This window comes from Notamacropus eugenii, chromosome 6, assembly GCF_028372415.1.
Source record: "Notamacropus eugenii isolate mMacEug1 chromosome 6, mMacEug1.pri_v2, whole genome shotgun sequence".
In the NCBI taxonomy this organism is placed as follows: Eukaryota; Metazoa; Chordata; class Mammalia; order Diprotodontia; family Macropodidae; genus Notamacropus; species Notamacropus eugenii.
In genome coordinates this window covers 106,220,537-106,240,606 of record NC_092877.1, presented here as the reverse complement: position 1 = coordinate 106,240,606, position 20,070 = coordinate 106,220,537, and the positions used below count along the sequence as shown (strand labels likewise).

The 20,070-nt window shown below is 39.8% G+C and overlaps 1 protein-coding gene across 2 annotated transcripts in view; it reads right to left on the bottom strand.

Moving 5' to 3' along the window:
* Positions 1–3,212: 3,212 nt before the first annotated feature.
* KIT (KIT proto-oncogene, receptor tyrosine kinase) overlaps positions 3,213–20,070 on the bottom strand; it is a 98,940-nt gene continuing 82,082 nt past the window's right edge. For both annotated transcript variants that reach the window (XM_072620793.1, XM_072620794.1), the window contains exons 10-21: positions 19,456–19,562; positions 19,219–19,345; positions 18,766–18,870; positions 18,573–18,683; positions 17,437–17,587; positions 15,334–15,422; positions 14,428–14,555; positions 11,946–12,068; positions 7,942–8,053; positions 7,740–7,839; positions 6,942–7,047; positions 3,213–5,595 (exon numbers count right to left, since the gene is read on the bottom strand). In XM_072620793.1, the coding sequence (XP_072476894.1) occupies positions 5,470–5,595; positions 6,942–7,047; positions 7,740–7,839; positions 7,942–8,053; positions 11,946–12,068; positions 14,428–14,555; positions 15,334–15,422; positions 17,437–17,587; positions 18,573–18,683; positions 18,766–18,870; positions 19,219–19,345; positions 19,456–19,562 (1,385 nt within the window). In that variant the 3' untranslated portion in view covers positions 3,213–5,469. The remainder of the gene's footprint in view (positions 5,596–6,941; positions 7,048–7,739; positions 7,840–7,941; positions 8,054–11,945; positions 12,069–14,427; positions 14,556–15,333; positions 15,423–17,436; positions 17,588–18,572; positions 18,684–18,765; positions 18,871–19,218; positions 19,346–19,455; positions 19,563–20,070) is intronic.

Here is a 20,070-nt window from a genome sequence, read left to right as displayed (position 1 = left end):
GTGGAATATCAAGCACTGTGGCACCTGCATGAAAAAGATTTGGGGCCTCAGGGATGACATAAACACTCAGATCACATTAAGGAAGCAACTGCTTGCTAAATAAGCTGGCTCTAACTAGGAAAGGGCTGTCAATTACAATGACCAAAACCTGTGTTGACCCCTTAGAGTCCAAGGTTTTATTCGGCTCAAAGTTTCCAGGGAGCTTTTCTCACTATTTTGTGTTAGTTTGTCTTTAAATCTGTCTGAGACCAAGGAAAGGTCCATATTACACATGCTTAATTCGATCTGTCCATGATGATAGTCTCTTTTTAGGTAGACAGTTGTCTTGGGCTTTCATGGACTTTAATCAATTAAACTTTTATTAAACACCTACTATATGCCAAACACTTACATGCCCACAAACATATGTATACACAAAGTAAACACAAGGTATTTTCTGGAGGTTTTGGCAACCAGGTCAGGTGAGTGAATACCTCCTCTAAGATGTAGCACTCAAACTGACCTTCTTAGGAAGCTAGAGATTCAAGGGGCAGAAGTGAGGGGAGGAGCGGAGGATTCCAATCCTATGCAAAGAGAATCAAACAAGAGATGGGATGTTTTGTAAAGGTCAGCATGGCCACTTTGGTTGGACCTTAGAATTCATTAAAGAAAGTAATATCCAATAAGCCTCGAAAGCTTATTGGATCCAGATTGCAGAGGAGACTAAATGCTAAACAAGTGTTTGTATTTGATCCTAGGAGATACATGAAGCTATTGCAGGGTCTTGAGGAGAGTGACATGGTGAGACTTTTGCTTTAGGAATATAATTTTGGCAGTTGTGGAGGATAGATTGGATAGGAGACAGATTCAGAGCAGGAAGGCCAATTAGTACACTTCTTGCAATGGTTCAGGGGAGAAGAGATGAGACCTTAAACTAGGGTGTTGGCTTTGTGAATATAGAGGTGATTGATACCAGCTGCATCATGGAGGTAGAGGCTACAAGACTTTGCAAGTGATTGAATGGATTTTTTTTCCCCATGGGGAAGTGGGGTGTTTGGGAATGAAGAGATCCTCCCTCACACCCCATACCAGCACTTACACTCAACCCTATTCCTTTCAATTGACATTTCTGGAAAACACTGTATAGCAGATGTTGGACCAATAAAAATAAGTTCACAATGGATGGTGTTCTACGTGCTTAACAAATTCTTAACAGGACCAACACGGTTAAGGTTAAGTACAACTCTTGGTTTGGGTTTGGCAGAACATTTCCACTGCATCAACTCCAGTTCTTGGAGAATACCTCTGGGCCACAGGATGTCATAGCCACAAAATAGTGAGGAAATAACAGCCCTAACAGCTTAAAACTCTAGGCTAGTTGGAAGACTTAACTACACTCAGAAAGGTAAGATGAACTAAGAGGGAGGGAATGGAGATGTTAATGTGAAAGGATAAGATGATATTTTTCAAGTGGCCAAAAGTCAGGTGACAGGAACTTACCCTACCATGTTCCCAGTATCTAACTTTTTGAATAATATTCATGCTTAGGAAACTGTCATAAAACTCCTAGGTCCTGACTCTTACTAGTTGCCACCTTTATGATACTAAACAAACACTTTACCTCTGTGGGCCTGTTCCCTTCTCTGAAAGGCAAACAGGTTCCAACAGGTGAAGTTTTTCAGCTATTTGCTTTAAACCACCTGAACCCACCACCCTCTGGCTAACTGGCAGGGCACTAATCCCTCTGTCATGCTTCCCAGGCCACCCCACCAAAAAAGCCCAGTGCTTCCAAAATCTAAACCCAGCTCATTGCTCCCTATTAATGAATGAACACTGTTGAATCTTAGAAAGAGTAAGAAGGAATAAGATAGGAAGAAGCCATGTAAAGTAGGTTCATAGAGGGCATCTCTAGAAAGCCTTGGTTTGGCCACCACCAGCCAGTCTCCATCTCTGTGTGTTAATGTCATTAGCACTTTTCTGACACCTCCTACTTAAAACCCTAGAAGTCTGAACCATGAAGCACAACCTTCATCATCTCTGTTCATACTGAAAATCAAGATCAAGGCAGTTTTAGCCCTGCTACTCCATAGGAGGTTTTTGTGCTCTGAGTCATCGTAGGAAAACATCATTTCTTTTTGTCTCCACAACCAAATTCCCTTCTTTATAGTCCCCTAGTAGGTCATGCATGGCGAGATTGGTGTCAGAGAGAGCCCCATCGGAGTCCTTCCCATTTAGAAGGCCCAGAGGGCATTGGGAAGTTAGATTATTCAGTGATTTTGGTCAAGAACATCCTTCTCAAAATTGTCATAAGATCCCCTTACAACTAAAAATTTAGAAACTCAAAGAGTTTGTTTATATGTTTATTTTCCATGACAGAAATAAAACTCATAAATTTAAAAAATATGTATTCATTTAAAAATAATTCCATTACATGCCAACAATCTAGTTATATGAATAACCATTTTATCAATAAAACAAAATTAGTGAGACATATGGCATTGTTTGAGTTATTTTTAGAAAACTTTTAAACATCTGGCTTAATAGGAGATGGATAGATTCTCCCATCTTTCTGCATTCAATCTGTTGTGATATATTTTGGTTTAAGTATCTGAAGAAAATATGGTCCCACAAAGATAAGTACTTAGAAAAGGGAGATAGTCATGTGACACCGTAGTGTTATTATTTTTAGGAAGATAGTTTAGATCTCCAGGGTTCCAAAAAGACTACATTTTGAGAAATACTGCTTTCCATCATCCCTTGGAAGAATCACTTGAAGGAAAAGAATCTTCTGCCTTCAATTATTTGAAAGACTTTCAGGTGGAAGATTCTGCTTTGCCCCACTGAGTAGATTTAGGACCAATGGGTGAAGCTGGCAAAGTGACAGGTTTTAACTAAATGGAAGGAGAAACTTTTGCACTGTCCAAAAATGGAACAGGCTATACCAGAAAGTGGCAGTTGATTCCCACCTCACTATAATTCTTCTAGCAAATGCTGCCTAATCATTTCTTGGGTGTAATATAAATGGAATTCACGTTCTAGTCTAGTTCAGACAACATGACCTCCAAAGTCACTGCCAACTGAGATTTTATACTTTTTATGACATCCCCAGTTACATGATTACAGTGTGCATGGGCAATTCAGCAACATTTTCTCACTCTTTTCTAGACTCTTAATTCTTTGCATTGAATATATACAGGTAACAAAACCAAACCCCAAAAAGCACAGTTTACACATTTATGTATTTACATATTTTTATTAGAATTCTTCAAAACTATCAACAACTGGGCAACATAACCAAAACGAAAGGACAAAAACAAAACACAGAACAATATCCGTTAAACTTGCACCACTTACAATATTTATACGTACTGTATTTATATGTATATTTATATATATAAAAAAATATTTTCAAGGACTTAAGGATTTGGGAATATTCAAAAGACATTATTGCTACATCTCAATATTTACATAAAACACCACAAAACAATTTTAAACATCCAGCCACTGCAAAGTAACTTTTGATTTAAAAATTAAAAAAATTATAAAAATATAACCTTTCAAGGATATCTGAGACAAAACTTTCAGTCAAGTGCCCCTGAAGTACCTAGTTATCTACAATTAGCAACTGCTTTTTTTTTTCTACCGTAACTAATATAATAAAAGCCGATGCTATGGGAAGGAAGGTTCTGGTGATGAAAATAAGCTCCAGGATAACTCTGTCTGCATAACAATTATCCCCAAAGAACTTGCCAACTTTTAGAAACATCACAGGCAAGTCCAGTGCAAATGGTTATCTTCCTATGAGTGGCCAGAGATCTGCCAGGAAGCATAGTCAAAGGAATGGGGGAACAGGGGATGTAGAAGGAACATAATGTAGACAAATGGGTCTTGCTTAAAGCCTGTCACATATTTATTTAACAGTTATTTGATATGGGTAGCTATGGAGTTTATAGAAATGGATACTATGGCAAAATCCATTACCTGTGCTAGAAACCAAAAGGTAACCAATACAATTCTTGCCAGTTCAGTGGGTCCCAGAGCAGAAAAGGGGCCCTCAGAGACTGGTACTTTATGACAGAGTGCCTCAAAAGTAAATAGGTACTTTTGACTCTCTTTTCTCCATGCTTTGGGGGATCTATTGTGAATGGATGAGGCAAGAGAAGCAAAGGCAGTATTTGGGAAGGAAGCAAAACCTGTTTTGTAGACGCCCGAGTACCCTCTTGGACTCAGGGCTAGGTTAGCCTCCAAGCAGATTATCTATACATACATACTCACACAAACATACATTTTTATATATAATATATACTGGCCCAGGGTCCAGGGCATGCCTATAAATGAGGCTGAATCTAAATTTGTTTTCCTGCTACATTAAGGATCTGTATGAAATAGCTCGCTTTCTCATGCCCGCAGACATCATGCAATAGATTAGGTAGATAGATATTGCAAATGGCATCCAACGTGTCAGCTATAAAGCCATTCTAGGATCTGCAGGCTGTTTATGGGAAATCTGTACAGCAAGGTTTAAAAAGAGACTCCTAGGACTGTGCTTTCCTTCTTTATAAAAGACAAAAAAAAAAAAAAAAAAGGATAACAATAAACTGCTTGTGTGGCTTTAACTCTTAACAGAGAGCCCTGGGGAAGATGCAGGGTTGTGCGCTAAAGCAAACGTGTGAAGTTCTCCCTCTAATATACACAAGCAATTTCTTTAAGGACCCATCTAAGTGCTAGCCATGCAAGCACTGCGGATCCACCCTGCTGCCCTCCTGCCTAAGCTGCCACTGTTAAAACAGGCCCTAAGTACAGGAGGGAAAGCTTACGTGGTGGCTAGGATGCCGTTCAATGTTCCACGTGGAAAACTTGCAATGCTTTTTTCCAGGGCTCATGAACCTCTCTGACATGAAAAATCTAATTTTCAAGCAAGTAGATATTTGGGAGAATTCCTTTAACATGGTATGCCTTCCCTCCTTCTCTAACTCCGCTTCTTACAACCTGACATTCTACTCAGAAATGCTTGGTTATCATGTCTCTTAGGAGCATTCACGGGGAAGGAAAAAGGGGGAACCCCCAACCAGGGCCTCCACTCCTATACCCCAACTGCAAATGTGACTAAGAAGGCCAAAAGTGATCCACTATTTCTATTTATTATGTGACAAAGGAAAAAAATAATCAAATAGCAACCTCCTTTCACAGGCCAGGAGTCAAAGGGGATTGTGGTCAATACCCCTTCTCCTTTAAGTCAGACCCTATATGGATTTTGCCCAGCTAGCTCCTTACTGAGAATATGTACAACTTTTGTCCCTGCATGTGACGACAGCTGCAACTGTGGTGACTGAGTTCATTCAGGCTATGACAGTGTATTCACAAAGGACAGAATTACAGCAACGCACCCACTCACTGTGCTAGAGTGGCCGGCAAGTAGATGAGCAACATAAAAAGTCATGGAAACCAAAAGAACTGACCCATTCTTCTCTGGGCCCAACACCTCCTACTTCAGGCATCTTCATGGACAAGCAGGGGCTGAGTGGACGAAGCGCTGCTGCCTACTGAGTTAATTCTCACAGAGTGGTCAACAGGACTCTCGTGGTTGGGGCTGCTGGTTGTAATGTTGGAGTAAACCTGAGGAGAGCAAAGCCAGTATAAGCAAATTCAGGAGCATGATCCACCTAACGGGGTTATCTCAGCTTCTCATTTAGGAGCAGATACTCCTAACTGGACTATCTCAGCTTCTCAAAACTTACAAGTTCACCACAAGTTTCTAAGGACACTGATTGCATCAGTGTGAACTCTTGATGTGGGAACCCTCTCTCACCAATGCAAATTACAACCTGTCTATGATTAAACAGATAAATCTAGAGTTGTCCCAGAAGCCCAAAGAGGTTAAGTGATTTTCCCAGTTATCACTTGATAAGTGCCAGAGATGGAATTAGAATCTAGGGCTTCTGGACTTCAAGCCCAGAAATCTCTATCCCTTCCACTAGGGTGACTATATATTTTAAGAGGTATCAAAACATAAAGTACATCAAAAAAACTTACTGAAATACTTTGGGCCAATTCTCAAGTTTCCTTCTGTTTTTTGAGTTTTTATTATTATGGGTTATTAGAAACCCGTATGCTTTCTGCCCAAATCAAAGTCTTCTAGTAGGATTAATTTTGGGGAAAACAACCTATGACTTAAGGACAAAAATTCTGAAAACCAAAATAACTTCTCTAAGAGTAGTCTGGATGCAAACCACCTTGGAGGGGGCAAAGAGCAAGAGAGAAGATGAGACCCAAGGTTTCACTGGTGCATGGAACTTCCATGGAACTCCTGCTATCAAGGAATACAAGCACCTGCTTTGGAACTCATTCTTCAGGTAAGTTTTACACATGAACTTTGTGCATTTTATCCTGGCTTGGATGATTCTTATCACTCAAAAATTTAAGAAGCACTGTTGAGTTAGGACTTGGAAAGTCTGAGAACTATGTGTCTATCTACCATTTATGCAGTGGCTATGGCTTTGGGCAAGACAAGTCACCTCACTGCTCTCGGCCTCATTTCTTCCATTGTAAAATAAAGAAGTTGGATTGGAGAATTTCTAAGGTGACTTTCGAGGCTAAAATTCTATGACCTAAGCCACCATCATGAGAAGACCCACTAGCGGTGGTGAAGAAGGAGGAAAAAAACCATAGCTCCTGCCCCTAAGGTCTGAATGGGGGATACCTTAGAGCAGAGGTGGGGAATCTGCAGACCAATGCCACGTATAGCTTTCTAGGTCCCCGGGTGTGGTCTTTTGACTGAATCCAAGTTTTACAGAACAAATCATTTTATTAAGTAGTTTTGTTTTGTGAAGTTTGGATTCAGTCAAAGGGCTGCACTTGAGGACCTAGAGGACCATATGTACCCTTGAGGCCACAGGTTCCCCACCCCTTCCTTAGACACAGGAGAAAAAAAAGACATCTGTAATTAGTTAGAATATGCTCACATGGTTAGTACTGTCCAATAGCTGCTGCTCAATGAGCTGCACAATCAGCTTGAAGGTTGGTCTCTGCAAAGGATCTGCATTCCAACAACTCTTCATGATCTCATACCTGCAGAAACATGACAACTGAATAAGGCAATGCACGTTCTGTTACCTTGTCCTCAGGTGAGTGTAACACATCCTTCCCTGCTAGATCCCTCCACAGCTCACCCCATTATCTGGCATATCACAGTGGCTTAATAAATTATTATTGATGGTCTGATCGATGTACTAATCTAAAATGTATTTTCCAGACCAGAAAAATCAAACAAATTGAATCATGTCTGCCTAAAGTCAGACACATACATTTAAAGTGTGTAAGAAAATTATTTTCTCATCTTTGGATGGCATGCTACTATGAAAAAATGTGCCACAAAAGTGACATTTGGTCAGCTGTAATAAAATGGAATATGGCATAAGGTAGATGATGGGTTGTGGAGCGCTGGGTGCAGAGTCAGGAAGACCTGAGTTCAAATCTAACCTTAGACATTTACTGGCTGTGTGACTGTGGGCAAGTCACTTAACCCTTTTGTCATAATAATGGAGAAGGAAATGGAAAGTCACTCCAGTATCTTTGCAAAGAAAACCCTATGGATAGCACTGGCATGCTATAGTCCATAGGGATACAAAAGGTCATACACAACTGAATGACTCAACAAAAATAAAATGGAACGGGGTGCCATTCGCAAGGTATGGGTTAGCCCAAATCCCCCCACCACATTTTCTCTTGTTAAAAAAGAAGGGCAAGGACTCAGGCCTCACATTTCAGGAGGTGCACATTCTGGACTGAGCATTCGGAAACCTTCTTTAATCATCTTGTAGAACTTGGAATCGACAGGCATTCCAGGGTATGGACTACTTCCTAAAGTGCAAACACGGCCCAAGTCAATATTAATCTGAAATACTGAAAACCACCACACATAAAAGCCCCAGGGGAGTTGATCCAACGGGAGGGTCATTTTACCTAGAGAAAAGAGTTCCCAAAGAAATATTCCATAGGACCAAACATCACTTTCAAAGGTGTAAACGCAGTTGAAAATACTTTCGGGTGCCATCCATTTCACAGGTAGCCGGGCCTATGAGGGAAGAAGGTCAAGACTTTAAGAAACTCGTAAGACTGGCTAAAAATTACTGCTACAGCTGCATGTGGTGGAAACAAGGAGGAGGAGGGAGATGGCTCAGCCCTTGAATTCCCCCAGACTCTTCTGAGAATGATTATCAAAGAATCTTCCAATTGCAAAATTTCCTTATTGCTCTGATGTCCCTGACCTATTTTAATACTTCTGACAAAGAAAAACTCTTCAACCTTCTTTCTTTCATTTCTTTTAAGGTATAGTTATATGGACTTGGAGCCAGAAAGATCTGAATTCAAATCCTCCCTGGCTGTGTGACCCTGGGCCAGTCCCTTAACTACTTTTAGCCTCAGTTCCTGTGTAAAATGGCAATGTTCCTAACAGTAATTAACACAGCAGGGTTGCTGTGAGGATTAAACAGGTAGGATTAAAAACTTTGAAAACCCTCGCATGCTGTAATAAATAAGAACTAGTTTTTGACTGTCTGGTAGTCAAAGGAAACAAATGTTTAATGGTTCTTAAATCTGACAAACCTTCAATTGGTCTGAATCAGAGCTCCTAAAAGACGACCTGGCAGCTGGAGCTCAGCAGAGCCCCTCAAAGAAATACCAGGGGGTCAGCAAAATTACTGCAACATGAAGGTAAGGGTCATATACCTCAAATTTATTTCCTGATTTTAATTCTAAACACATCCAGAAAGATGCAACATGGCTAATATGGAAATGTTTTACATGTATAGTCTATTTCAAATTGTTTGCCCTTTCAAGAAGGGGAGAGAATCTGGAATTTGAAATTCTAAAAAGCAAATACTAAAAATTGTTTTTACATGTAACTGGGAAAAAATAAATTTTGTGTGTGCACACACACAATTCTAGAAAAAGCTGCCTTATGACCAAAGATAACAATGGTACCTTCTATCCTTCTCTCTCACATCACTCCCCTCCCAGCAGTCAATGGTCCAGTCTAACCAGAGAGAACTCAGCCATTTCTACTGACTTCTCCCAAACACACAGCTCAGCAGCCTCTGTTTTGCCCAGACTGATTCCTAGCCTGGAAATGCCATTCCCACCCCCATTCTTGCCTTGAAAGCTCTTCTCAAATGCCATTTCTTCCCAGGATAACTTCCTTGATTGATCCCCTTGGCTGCAACACTGCCCCCCTCTCCCACCAGACCTGACATTAATATCTTGTTTCATAACTCTCACATATAATGTTGTACATTACAGCTATCGAGTTGAGTATCAATGCCTTTCTAGCCTGTGAATCTCTTGAATACCACTCATATTTCCCTCTAACAATATTTCCCTTACTTACACCTTAGAGTCAGCACAGTAGAAGCTTAATAAATGTTTACTGTTAGGTTGTATAAGGAGGTTCTATAAATGAGGACAGAGGTCAAAAATTATTTTAGTCCTAAAGAGAGGGTGGTGGCTAAGAAGAAAGGTCTCCTCTCTGGAGCAGAAGAGCTTGGGAGGCCCAAATGTATGTATGGCACCCTCTTACCTCAAGGTCATTTCTTTTTTCCATCCTAGAATTCTGTTTTTGCTATCTGATAGAGTTAAGCCTTGAGCCAGGGGTGGCCTCAAATACAACCTTTTGATTGAATCCAGCCAGGAGACCATAGGTTCTCCACCCCTGCCTTGAGCCATCCTTGGGGTATTTGCATTTCAGTAGAGCTCAAAGTCTAGTAATAGCAAAGCCCATGTTTCCCTTTCCATCTTGGACTGACAAGGATGCCATGGAAGGAGCCAGACCTTTCCATGTACAACTCCATTCCAAAATACGTTCCAAGGTCTTTAGTACCTGAGGTAAAAGGTCCTGATACTATGAAAAGAATGCTGGATTGGGAGTCAGAAGAATGGGTTTCCAATTCTATCTCTGTCACTTATTTACTAGCTTTGGGACATTTCACAGCTGATCCCAAACCTATATAAAATTTGTAAAATGAGAGAGTTTGGTAAGACAACTCCTAAGGGTCTACTCTGGTTCTAAATCTTGAAGTTTATGATAAAATAGGGAGGGGGCTTCCAATCCCTAGCACAGTACTAAAGAGGCTAGAGCTAAGATGGGGGGAAAGGAGGTTTTACCAATTCCCAAGTGAGTAAAGGGTGGGGGAGGAGAGGGCTGTAGCCAATTCAAAATGCCTGGAAATCAGCAAATACTACAAATCAAGGATTGTTTTTTTTTTCTTTTTTGGAGAGGGAAGGTCCTACATTTAAGAAATTGACAGGGAAAATGTTAATAATGAAGATTTAAATTTAAAGTATATCATATGGCTCCCCCCCATAGAGCTGACTGTTAAATATTTAACCAGCACACTGTTGAGGAGGTGCCATTTTGTCAATAAACCAATTATTTGCCCACTTTACATCAGGTACAATGTGTATGGGGGGAGGGAGGGAGCAGATAAAAATAAAACTGTCTCTGTCCTTGAGGAGCTGTTATATTGGATTGAAACAACATATACACCTACACAGAATAAATACAAAATAAATAAGGAAGTTATAAATAAATATGGGAGGTGGCATTAGCAGCTGGTGGTAGAAAAAAAGGCTTTAGGTACAACAGGCATCCTTAATTTTTTGGAAACAGCTAGGCGGCACAATGGAAAGTGCAAAGCCAGGCCTGGAATAGAGAACAACAGTTCAAATCTAATTGTGTGACCTTAGGCAAGTCACTTAACTTGTCTACCTTAGTTTCCTCATCTGTAAAAATGGGAGTAATAACAGCACCTATTTCCCAGGATTTTTGTGAGGAGCCAATGAGATAATAATTTTAAAGCACCTAGCAAAATGCCTAGCACATAGTAAGTGCTATATAAATGTGTAGCTGTAGCAGAAGCAGCAGCAGCAGCAGCAGCAGCAGTAGTAGTAGCAGCAGCAGTAGTAGTAGTAGCAGTAGTAGTAGAGGATGACCATCTCTTTGTTAGTCTGGTGAAAACTATGGTCCCCATTTTCAAAATGTTTTCAAATGCATAAAACAAACTATGTAGGCTTGCAAAGGGAACTAATTAATTTGAAAAGCAACTTCACAGACCCCAGGTTAAAGAAATCCCTCATGAAGAAGATGGTGTTTGAGCTGAGCCTTGAAGAAATAAGGGATTCTAAAGTGTAAGGAAGGAGGGAAAGCATCCCAGGTATAGGGAAGGTGCCAACAGGTCCCTCTGACAAATGTCTTGGACCACAAGGGGACATAGGGTGGGAAAGGGCAGATGAAGTTGATGATCACTCACCCTAGGAAACTCCAGCTCAAACCATTGGGTCACTTCCACACCACAATGTGGGCCCATACAAAGGAGAAGGAGTTCAGCACTTGAAAAGTTAGGGACACTGGCTATGCTGATCATCAGGAAGTACCAGATGCTTCAACTGACCAAGTCATCTTCAGGAAGTCACTTAACTCATCTGGACCTCAGGGGTTTGTCATATAGGAAAGAACGTGGAAATACATTCTCTGCAAACTATCAACATGAATCACCATTTCTTTACTGATTAAAATGGGCGTGCTAAAATCCTGGATTTATCATCTTCTAGATTTGGGGATTATTTTTCACATAATGAGCATTTTCAACCCAGAGGAAAAAAATATCACTTCAGCAAAATCAAATTCTTCGCTATTCTCAGTCTACAATGAGAATTAAACCTATTTCTGTTTCCTTCAGGAGCCCCATAATTACACAATTAGCATTAGAAATTCTATTATTGGAAGGTTAGTTGTAGAAATGCTCACCACACCATGCAAACTCCATTTAGGACATACCTACTTTGACTGCTAAACAGCATGAAAGACCCCACATAGATTTATTTTCCGCCTCCCCCCACCCCCCAAGCTTTTCATCCCCACCTGAGAATCTTAAGTATTTTAACTAGCTCTCAGAAAGAGGTCGTATACTCACATTTCCTTTGACCACATAATTGGAATCATTCTTGATGTCTCTGGCCAGGCCAAAATCACAGATTTTTGTTATTCGACCATGGGTAAGGAGAATATTTCTGGCTGCCAAGTCTCGATGAATACACTATTAGGGACAGAGAGGAAGAGAGAAAAATAATATTAAGCATTTTAGTTGCTATTTCTTTAACAACAAAAGGGGTAAGAGATTTTTCTTTTCATATATTGAAGAGCTATATATATCACAAAAAAGCCAAGCATTAATATTTTTCTTACATTGCACTGAAAATAATGCTTTGAGTGATGTGATATTCACAGAGTAATGACTAGAAATCTTTTTTTTTTCTCAAAATCAATAATAATAGGTGCCTATTTTCCCCCCAGGACTTCTCTCATTCAATCTTATCCAAGAAGAAAGGATACAAGGCAAATGACTTCTTCAAAAGTTTTTAAAAAATCAACACTGAAAAGGAATTGTATCTATATCTCCTCAAATGTTTATTATAACTTCCTAAAGGAAGAGCTTAGCCAGTGATATTAATTTTTAAAGACCTAGTGAATCAGGTTCTAAGAAAGATATCCCTTTCTTTCATCCACTTGGAATTCTTATTTTAGTCTGTTATTTGTTTGCAGATGTCCAAGATGACAATTTAGGACAGGACTTTCAAACACACTCAACGGTAAATTAGTACGCTATTAAAATACATTAGACATTACGGTTTCAACGATGAAATGTGAATTAGGTGTCCAAGAGACATAGACTTGTAGACACTTTTAATGCAGTTTCTGAGTACAGAAGGAGCTGTCCATTGGGGACCAAGCTTCCAGTTGGGCAACCCTTCTTTCTTCCTTTTCCTTTCTTCCTTCCTTTGTCACATAGGGTATTCACACCCTTACCTTTGGGTGCTCTGCCCAAAAGGAATATAATTTTAATCTTTGAAACTTTTGTTTCATTTTGTTTTTTCTCTTAAAGACCAGCCTTAACCCCAAATAACTCGGGTTCTCATTGGACAACAACAGGTCCCAGGCCAAGCTCTACTTGGTCATTATTTGAGTCCCATTTGCTCAGAATGATGGAATTAGTTGTTTCTCTTTTGGCCGGAAACCTTGAGGGTCTTCCCATTCCAGACTTATTTCTTTTTAAAGAGTCCACTCTTTGCCTCATTTCTTACCTAGTCTTAATCACTGAATGTGTGAGGCCTCCCTCAATCAAACTCAGTCAAACTGTTAAAGACCTTAGTTTGAAAAGGCCAAGGTCCCCCACAACATCCTGGACCATCTCCAATTGTCCTGATCCTTCTCTGGCCACCAGGCTCCGTGAGAAGTGAGGCTGGTGACCTTGCACAGCCCTCCCTCACTTAAATTCAATTCATTTGCATGTCATGGCATCATCTCCCTGATGTCATGGTCCTCTTCCAGAGTGACGGAATGTTAAACCTTTCCCATTTACCAGTAGATCTCTGAATTAACTTTGACCTCCAAATAATATCAGTACAGAACACCAAATAAGAATGGGTACAAATTTTGACAAGCTCAACAATTCAATGGGCAGGTGTGAAAATTCAATTCTACAATTTCCATAAAAAAGTCTGTCAGCAAGTCCCTCAGAATGTTAATCACCAAGAAGTCTCTATCCCACTTAAAGTTCATATGAAGATATGAGCAGGCACACAGTGCTTCATCTCCCACCACTCCACTTATACTCCAGAAACAGCCTTGTAGAAGGGAGAAAGATGTCTGATTTGGAAAAAGAACACCTGAATTTAAAGCCTGTCTTTGCTGCTTACTGCCTGTGTGACTTTGAGCAAGCTACTTCACCTCTCTGGGCCTCAGTTTTTTCATCTGCAAAATGAGAGAGGGGGAGATTAGATAACTTCTTAGGTTCCTTCCAGTTCTAAAACTATCATTTGAACTTTTTTATTCAGTTTCCCTTTCACCAGATATTGGAAATTAAATGTTAGAAACATCACCCATCCTCAGCAATACGTTTAATCTAAGGTGACTTTCATGCAATGGCAAAGAGGGTTTTAGCCCAAACCTTTTAGCTTGACAAATGGTATTTTAATTTCTTTCATGGGTAGATTCTCTACTCTTAAAACTAAAGGAGAATTTAATCAGTTCATCTTCTGTGAAGACTCATAGGAAAGTAATCTGGACAGGGTTGTATGAACTGGAACCCCAATCATAAAAAGCAGCTAAGACATGAAAACAGAGCAAATTCTCGACTGCTCAAGTTACCACCCTTCAAAGTGACACTCTCAAGATCGGGGCTTCTTAACCTGGGGCTGGTGAAATTTTTTAAATTTTTTAAAAAAACAATATTTTGGTATAATCGATCTCCTTCAGAATCCTATGTATTTTATTTTATTCATATAAAAGCAATATTTTGAGAAAGGGTCATAGGCTTTGCCAGACTTTCAAAAGAGTCCATAAAGAGATCCATAGCTAAAAAGATTTTGACTTTTCTGGAGCCGACTTCCACTTACATTCTTAGAAGCAAGGAAACTCATGCCCTTTGCAACTTGGTAAGAAAAGCTCAATAGGTCTTCAATGTCCAAAGCCAATTCATCATCTTCCATGATGGCGGTGGTCACATCTCTCTCTATGTATGAGCCTATTCAATTAGAAGTAGAACAATCTTTAAGCTAGCCTCAAAAAAGGTAAATAGTTGAAACTCAAGATAAGGACAGTAAAGGAGGGTCTTTTTTGGTGCCTCCACAGGTCTATGAATGAGACTTTCTGATTTATTTAGCCTTCCTAAGATCTTACTACTGAAATGCTGAAGGCACAGGCAGACCTAAGGGCTGAAAAAATCAGCAGCTGTCTAAGATCTGAGGGTCCAACAATGAGTTTAGGGGAGTGGGTGAGTGGGAAAACTCAATGAGACACACTTCCAAAGATTATTTTTAAACAAGGCAAATAATTTTAATATCAGAAAAATCCAATGTCTTGTGCACAACCTCCAAAAAGAGAGTTGGCTTTCAATATCCTAGGCTAACAAAGTGGAACATAGATGTGCATAACTCCCAAATTCATGAAAATGAGAGATATGCATGGACACTTTACCTTTGCAGGGCTGATCTCCCCTCTGGCCCATTCCTACAGTCAGTGAGGATATTCACCAACTGAGATAATTTGATATTAAAATCTTTCTTGCCAACGGGTTCCTTGGATTGATAATAGGACATGTCCTGGTAAAATAGATTCTGGATTTGCAGTAAGAGGATCCATTCTGTCCTTACTACCCATGTTAACTTGGGCAAGTCTCTTAGCCTATTTAGATCTTGAGTTTTGTCATCTATAAAATGAGAGGACTGGGGGGATAGATTCTCCCCAAAGACTTCTGGTAGCTTTCACTACTAAGAAATAGCTACTGCTAGCTATTTACCTACCTACTCTTGCAGATCTCCTTTTCTCAGCTTTTGTTGGGACAACATAAGAAACGCCTGGTTTCATGTCCATATATTCATTAGCACCATCGCTGTGTACAGAAAAGCAGAGTTAACATCTCTGTTCAGAACACCTTTCGATAAACATGTGGTTCAAGGAGTACGTGACTGAGGTCCTCTTCCCAGTTAGAAGGCAGTTTCAGTATTTGTGTTCAACAATACAGAGCTAAACTTAGAAGCATTTCTTTTCTAGATTGCACGTATTTAAAAGGACTATTTAGGCAAATCATAAACTCTGTAAAACTATATTACCAAGGAAGAAAAAAAGAAAAAAGAGAACAGAAACTTTTGAGCTAGGACTTGAGGAAGTACAGAGATTGTTAACATATAGATATTGATGGAAGAGCCTAAAAATTGAGTTTGGTTTAGATAAACACCAATAATTTGGATGATTTTCCGAACCATCTGGACCTCTTGAATCTGCAACATTTGGCTGGAGACTCTTCAAGATTTCTAGTACTTCCTGCTTCTGATTTGCATGGAAACACCATGACAACAGTCTTGTGCACAGTATTCTGGTGCTTCCAGTCCCATATGGGATCCCAAAGCACAAAGTATATGAGAAAGGAGCAAAAAAATTTAGGCTAACATATTAAGATTTCCTCTCCCTGTTCCCCCATTTAAAAAAGCATATGCCAGAGTTTCAGAAATTAGCAAATGTTCACCCTTTCACACAAACTGGAAACAAAGCCAAAGGGTATAAGTTTGTTGCATCTTGGGAGTACCTTGTTGTATTTTGTTAAAGGGAATTTCACTTGGAATGAAATACTGGATGTCAAAAACCTTAGTGTGAGTCAATTTTCACAGGTGTATTTATTTCTTAAAAGCCTTAAAACCAAATCAAATGTCAACAGACATCCTAAGAGGGTTCACTATATGCAGAAGGCAGTAGCAACACATCAAAGGTGGATATTTTGGGGATGTGGGCACCAGAGAATGTAAACTCATTGAGGGCAAGACCTTTTTTACTTTTGTATGTACATCATCAGAGCCCAACAGAGGACCTGGAAAATAGAAGTGGTAGTAAATGCTCATTGGACTGAATTGGATGAAGAAGGTACATAAGAATTAGGATAATGCGCCTTCCTTCATGGAATATCATGTACAAATATGTCATGGACACTATGAAAGATGACACAAGTATAGAGACTCCTGTTGACATACAACTAAAATTACTGAAATAACTCAAACCAGGCTGAAATCAAGAGAAGTTTCATGTATGTGCTAAGTGGTAAAGATTAAGAGTTGCATATGGAAGAGGAAAGTGATATGGCATGAAGGAAGTTTATTTTGGCAGTAAGACACATGGACCTCCCTCAGGAGGAATGGAAGTTCTTTACTAGAAATGTATGAAAGGATCAATGGGGCAAAAATGAGCTGGGACTATATGGCATTAAAGATAATAACTGACATTTAAAGGATTGAGAGGCTATCTCATATAATGGTCTAGGATGGAAGCAGGATAGTCATTCTCAAGGCAGGTTAGGTATGGAAGAAAAACAGGTGTGTTTATATGGAATTTAAGTAGGAAAGGCAAAGTACATGAAACATAAATTTCAGGGTTGTGGGGAGGAAAGGAAATCAAATAGTAGAGAGATGCTTTCAGGATGGAAACCAGAGTTTTTTTGCTTTTCTTACCTAAGATTTTAAGGAATTTATTGTAACAACTGACAATTCTCAAGATAGTAGTAAGCTTGCACCGATACCAAATTAATGATAAATAAACTGATGGTAGTAGAAACAATATTATGGAAAAGAGCTAGTATAGGAAGAAAGAGGCATAAAATGTATTCAAACAAGTCTGAAAATGCAGGGGAAGGAAGCATCAAACAACTTTAAACAGATAAATGTATATATATATTTTTTTTTCCTAGACATCAAGCAATTTGGATTATTATTGACTCATTTAAATCCTACTTAATTAAATTATTAGCTTGGGTTCTGCACCTTAAGTCTACTTCAGCTCATTAAAAAAAAAATCAGCCTTGATTGCCAACTCTCATGACCCCATGTCTCCTATGTACTACTTATGTAAATCAGCCTTACCATGAAGAATCCTTTGATTGAAGAAGATTCTTATAAAGTGCTGCTTCTGCATGATCTTCATGTTTTGAGCAAATAAATGAATCTCGCTTTCTTCTCAAAAAATTCAAAAGATCACCATAGCAGCAATATTCTGTAATGACCAATGTAGGCCCTACAGGAGAAAGAGTTAGAAGGAGATCAGTCTGTAGAACAGCCTTCCTTCCAAACACCCAACGAAGTCAGATAGGTTTGTGGAGGGCTCAAGCCTATTCGTACCAAACCATTTGGTTTTTAATGCCTCTTGTCCAAACAAGTAACATCCATTGGCAGTTTTTATTGAACTGTATCATCACACGGTAAAGAATGAAACAAGTGGCTCTTTTTGCCTTGGTTTTCCTATAGGATAAATCTGTGTCTGGGGCCCAAGGCATCTGCTTGGTTTTGCTCATATCCTGACAGAAGTTCTTTCTTTCAAATGTTATAATATTATCATGCCTCCAACATTAATCCCTTTGATTTACTTCTGTTTGCCACAGAGTGTGACACTGTAATGTGATGGAAATGATGAAGGGAATATCCTCTGTGGTGTAATAACGAAAGTCGCTCACGTGGAACAACCTGCTGAGACAAGACTGAAGTGGGGTGGAATTTTAGGAATCTGAAAGGGGGAGTGGGATTGAACTGTTACCTGGGCAACAAGTGCTAATAAAAGTATTTCAATTTTATGACTATGTCACTTCCGCTCTAAATCAACGAGCTATGATTAAAATTTACTTACTATTTCTCAACAATTCATAACTCTTAAAAAAAATCACTTTTCTATGAATCAGTCCAGACTTCACTCAGCTTAAACATGCTTTGTTCTTGTACTGCAGGTGGTATATATTTTCTAACCAGGTAGGCTGAACTCTGTGGGTACCTAGACCCCTTTCAACTCGAATTCAGTGGGACTGTCAGAATAAGTTGATCATATTCAAAACTACCTCCAAACCCATCAGGCTAAAAAACTTATTCTTTTATAATCTCCGAAGCAAAACTCTAATGAGATTAAAAAGAAGAGTCTACGGTCTCACGAGGAACTTTCATCAAATGCTCTGGTCACAAAGTTGCCCTCCTTTTGCTAATTAGGCACTGAGTAAAGGGTTTCTAAATGTTACCTCCAATAGTGCACGCTCCAAGAAGATTCACTATATTCATGTGGTTACCGAGGTAACTGAGGACCTTCAGTTCAGACATTAGAGCTTCTCGTTCAGTTAAATGGGCACTTGCTGGAATTAGAAACATCTTATTTAGCAAGTTACAAGGATACATGCCGCTGTTTCTCCTTATTCGATTCCCCAGGACACTTACGTTTCAGCATCTTCACAGCAACGGTCATTGCAGCATCTGATTTAAACAAGCCATAGGCAGTAGCCTCAACCACTTTCCCAAAAGCTCCTGCACCAAGTGTTTTCCCTGTAACAAACCCAACAGAAGAGGTGCTTTTACTCTCAGAAGCATGATATGAGTCTTTAAAGTGAATAAGGAAGGAAGGAAGGAAGGAAGGAAGGAAGGAAGGAAGGAAGGAAGGAAGGAAGGAAGGAAGGGGTATAAAGAAATAAAGAGGCAATTTTGATTACAATTTTCCCCCTTTAACATCCATTTCAAATCAGACTCCTCTTATGGTCTTAACACTCTAAATGAGAAAAGAGAGCCACGATTTCAGGTAGAATGAAGCAAAGGAAGTTGTCAGAATGATTTCCCCAAATTCACTTTTACGAGTCCACAGAAAGGTTACATGGAAAGCCCCCATTTCTCACTGACCAAAACTCAGCCTGTTTCTGGGAAACTCCCATTTGTGATCATAAGGAAGTTGTGTTGGGTCTATGTAAACATAGTTGTTTCCATTGATCTCTTCTACGACTTTCCACTGAACTTCATACATGGGTTTCTGTTGGGGGGGAAACAAAGGAGGAAAGCATTATCCAAAGAGAAAACCATCATCTGCTGATGCTAGGATTTGAGCCATTATCCTCTAAAGGAGAAAGAGCTGAAAGTTACCTGGAAATACTTGTAGGTTAGAATTATTACGATGATGCACATCAGTCCCGCGGCTACCACAAAGCCAATCAGTAAAGGTGTGAATAGTGTGTGCGAGGTGATTTGTTCTAAAAGGGAGAGAGAGCACAGTGGAATTGTAGCCCAGAAACAATCATCAAATTTCTTCTTCCCCCATGGATTACTGCAAGTGACAACAGGGTCTAAAGCTCCTTCTGGCAGGCCCCGCTTCAATCAGCTCAACAAACATTTATCACCGTGAGCAAGCCACTAAGCTAGGTGCTGGGAGACAAAGACAGACAGAACACAGAATCTCCTCTCAAGGAGCTCACCATCTGACTGGAGAGGGCAATCACTGGGAGCTGAGAAACGGGACAATGGTTGACAGCAAAGGACAGGTATGGCCAGTGTGATGAAAAACAGTAGCTGAGAATTCTTTCAGATGGAGCATGGAGGGGTATCAGGGGATCAGGGAATGGGGCCTTGAAAGAAAAGGAAGACTTTAGCAAGATGAGAGATAGAGTAGAGGACATGAATCCATCAATTCCATGTGTATGGGAGACAGCTAGAGGAAAGGCTCAGAGGGCACAGGGCAGGACAAGGAGGGCAGCTAGGGAA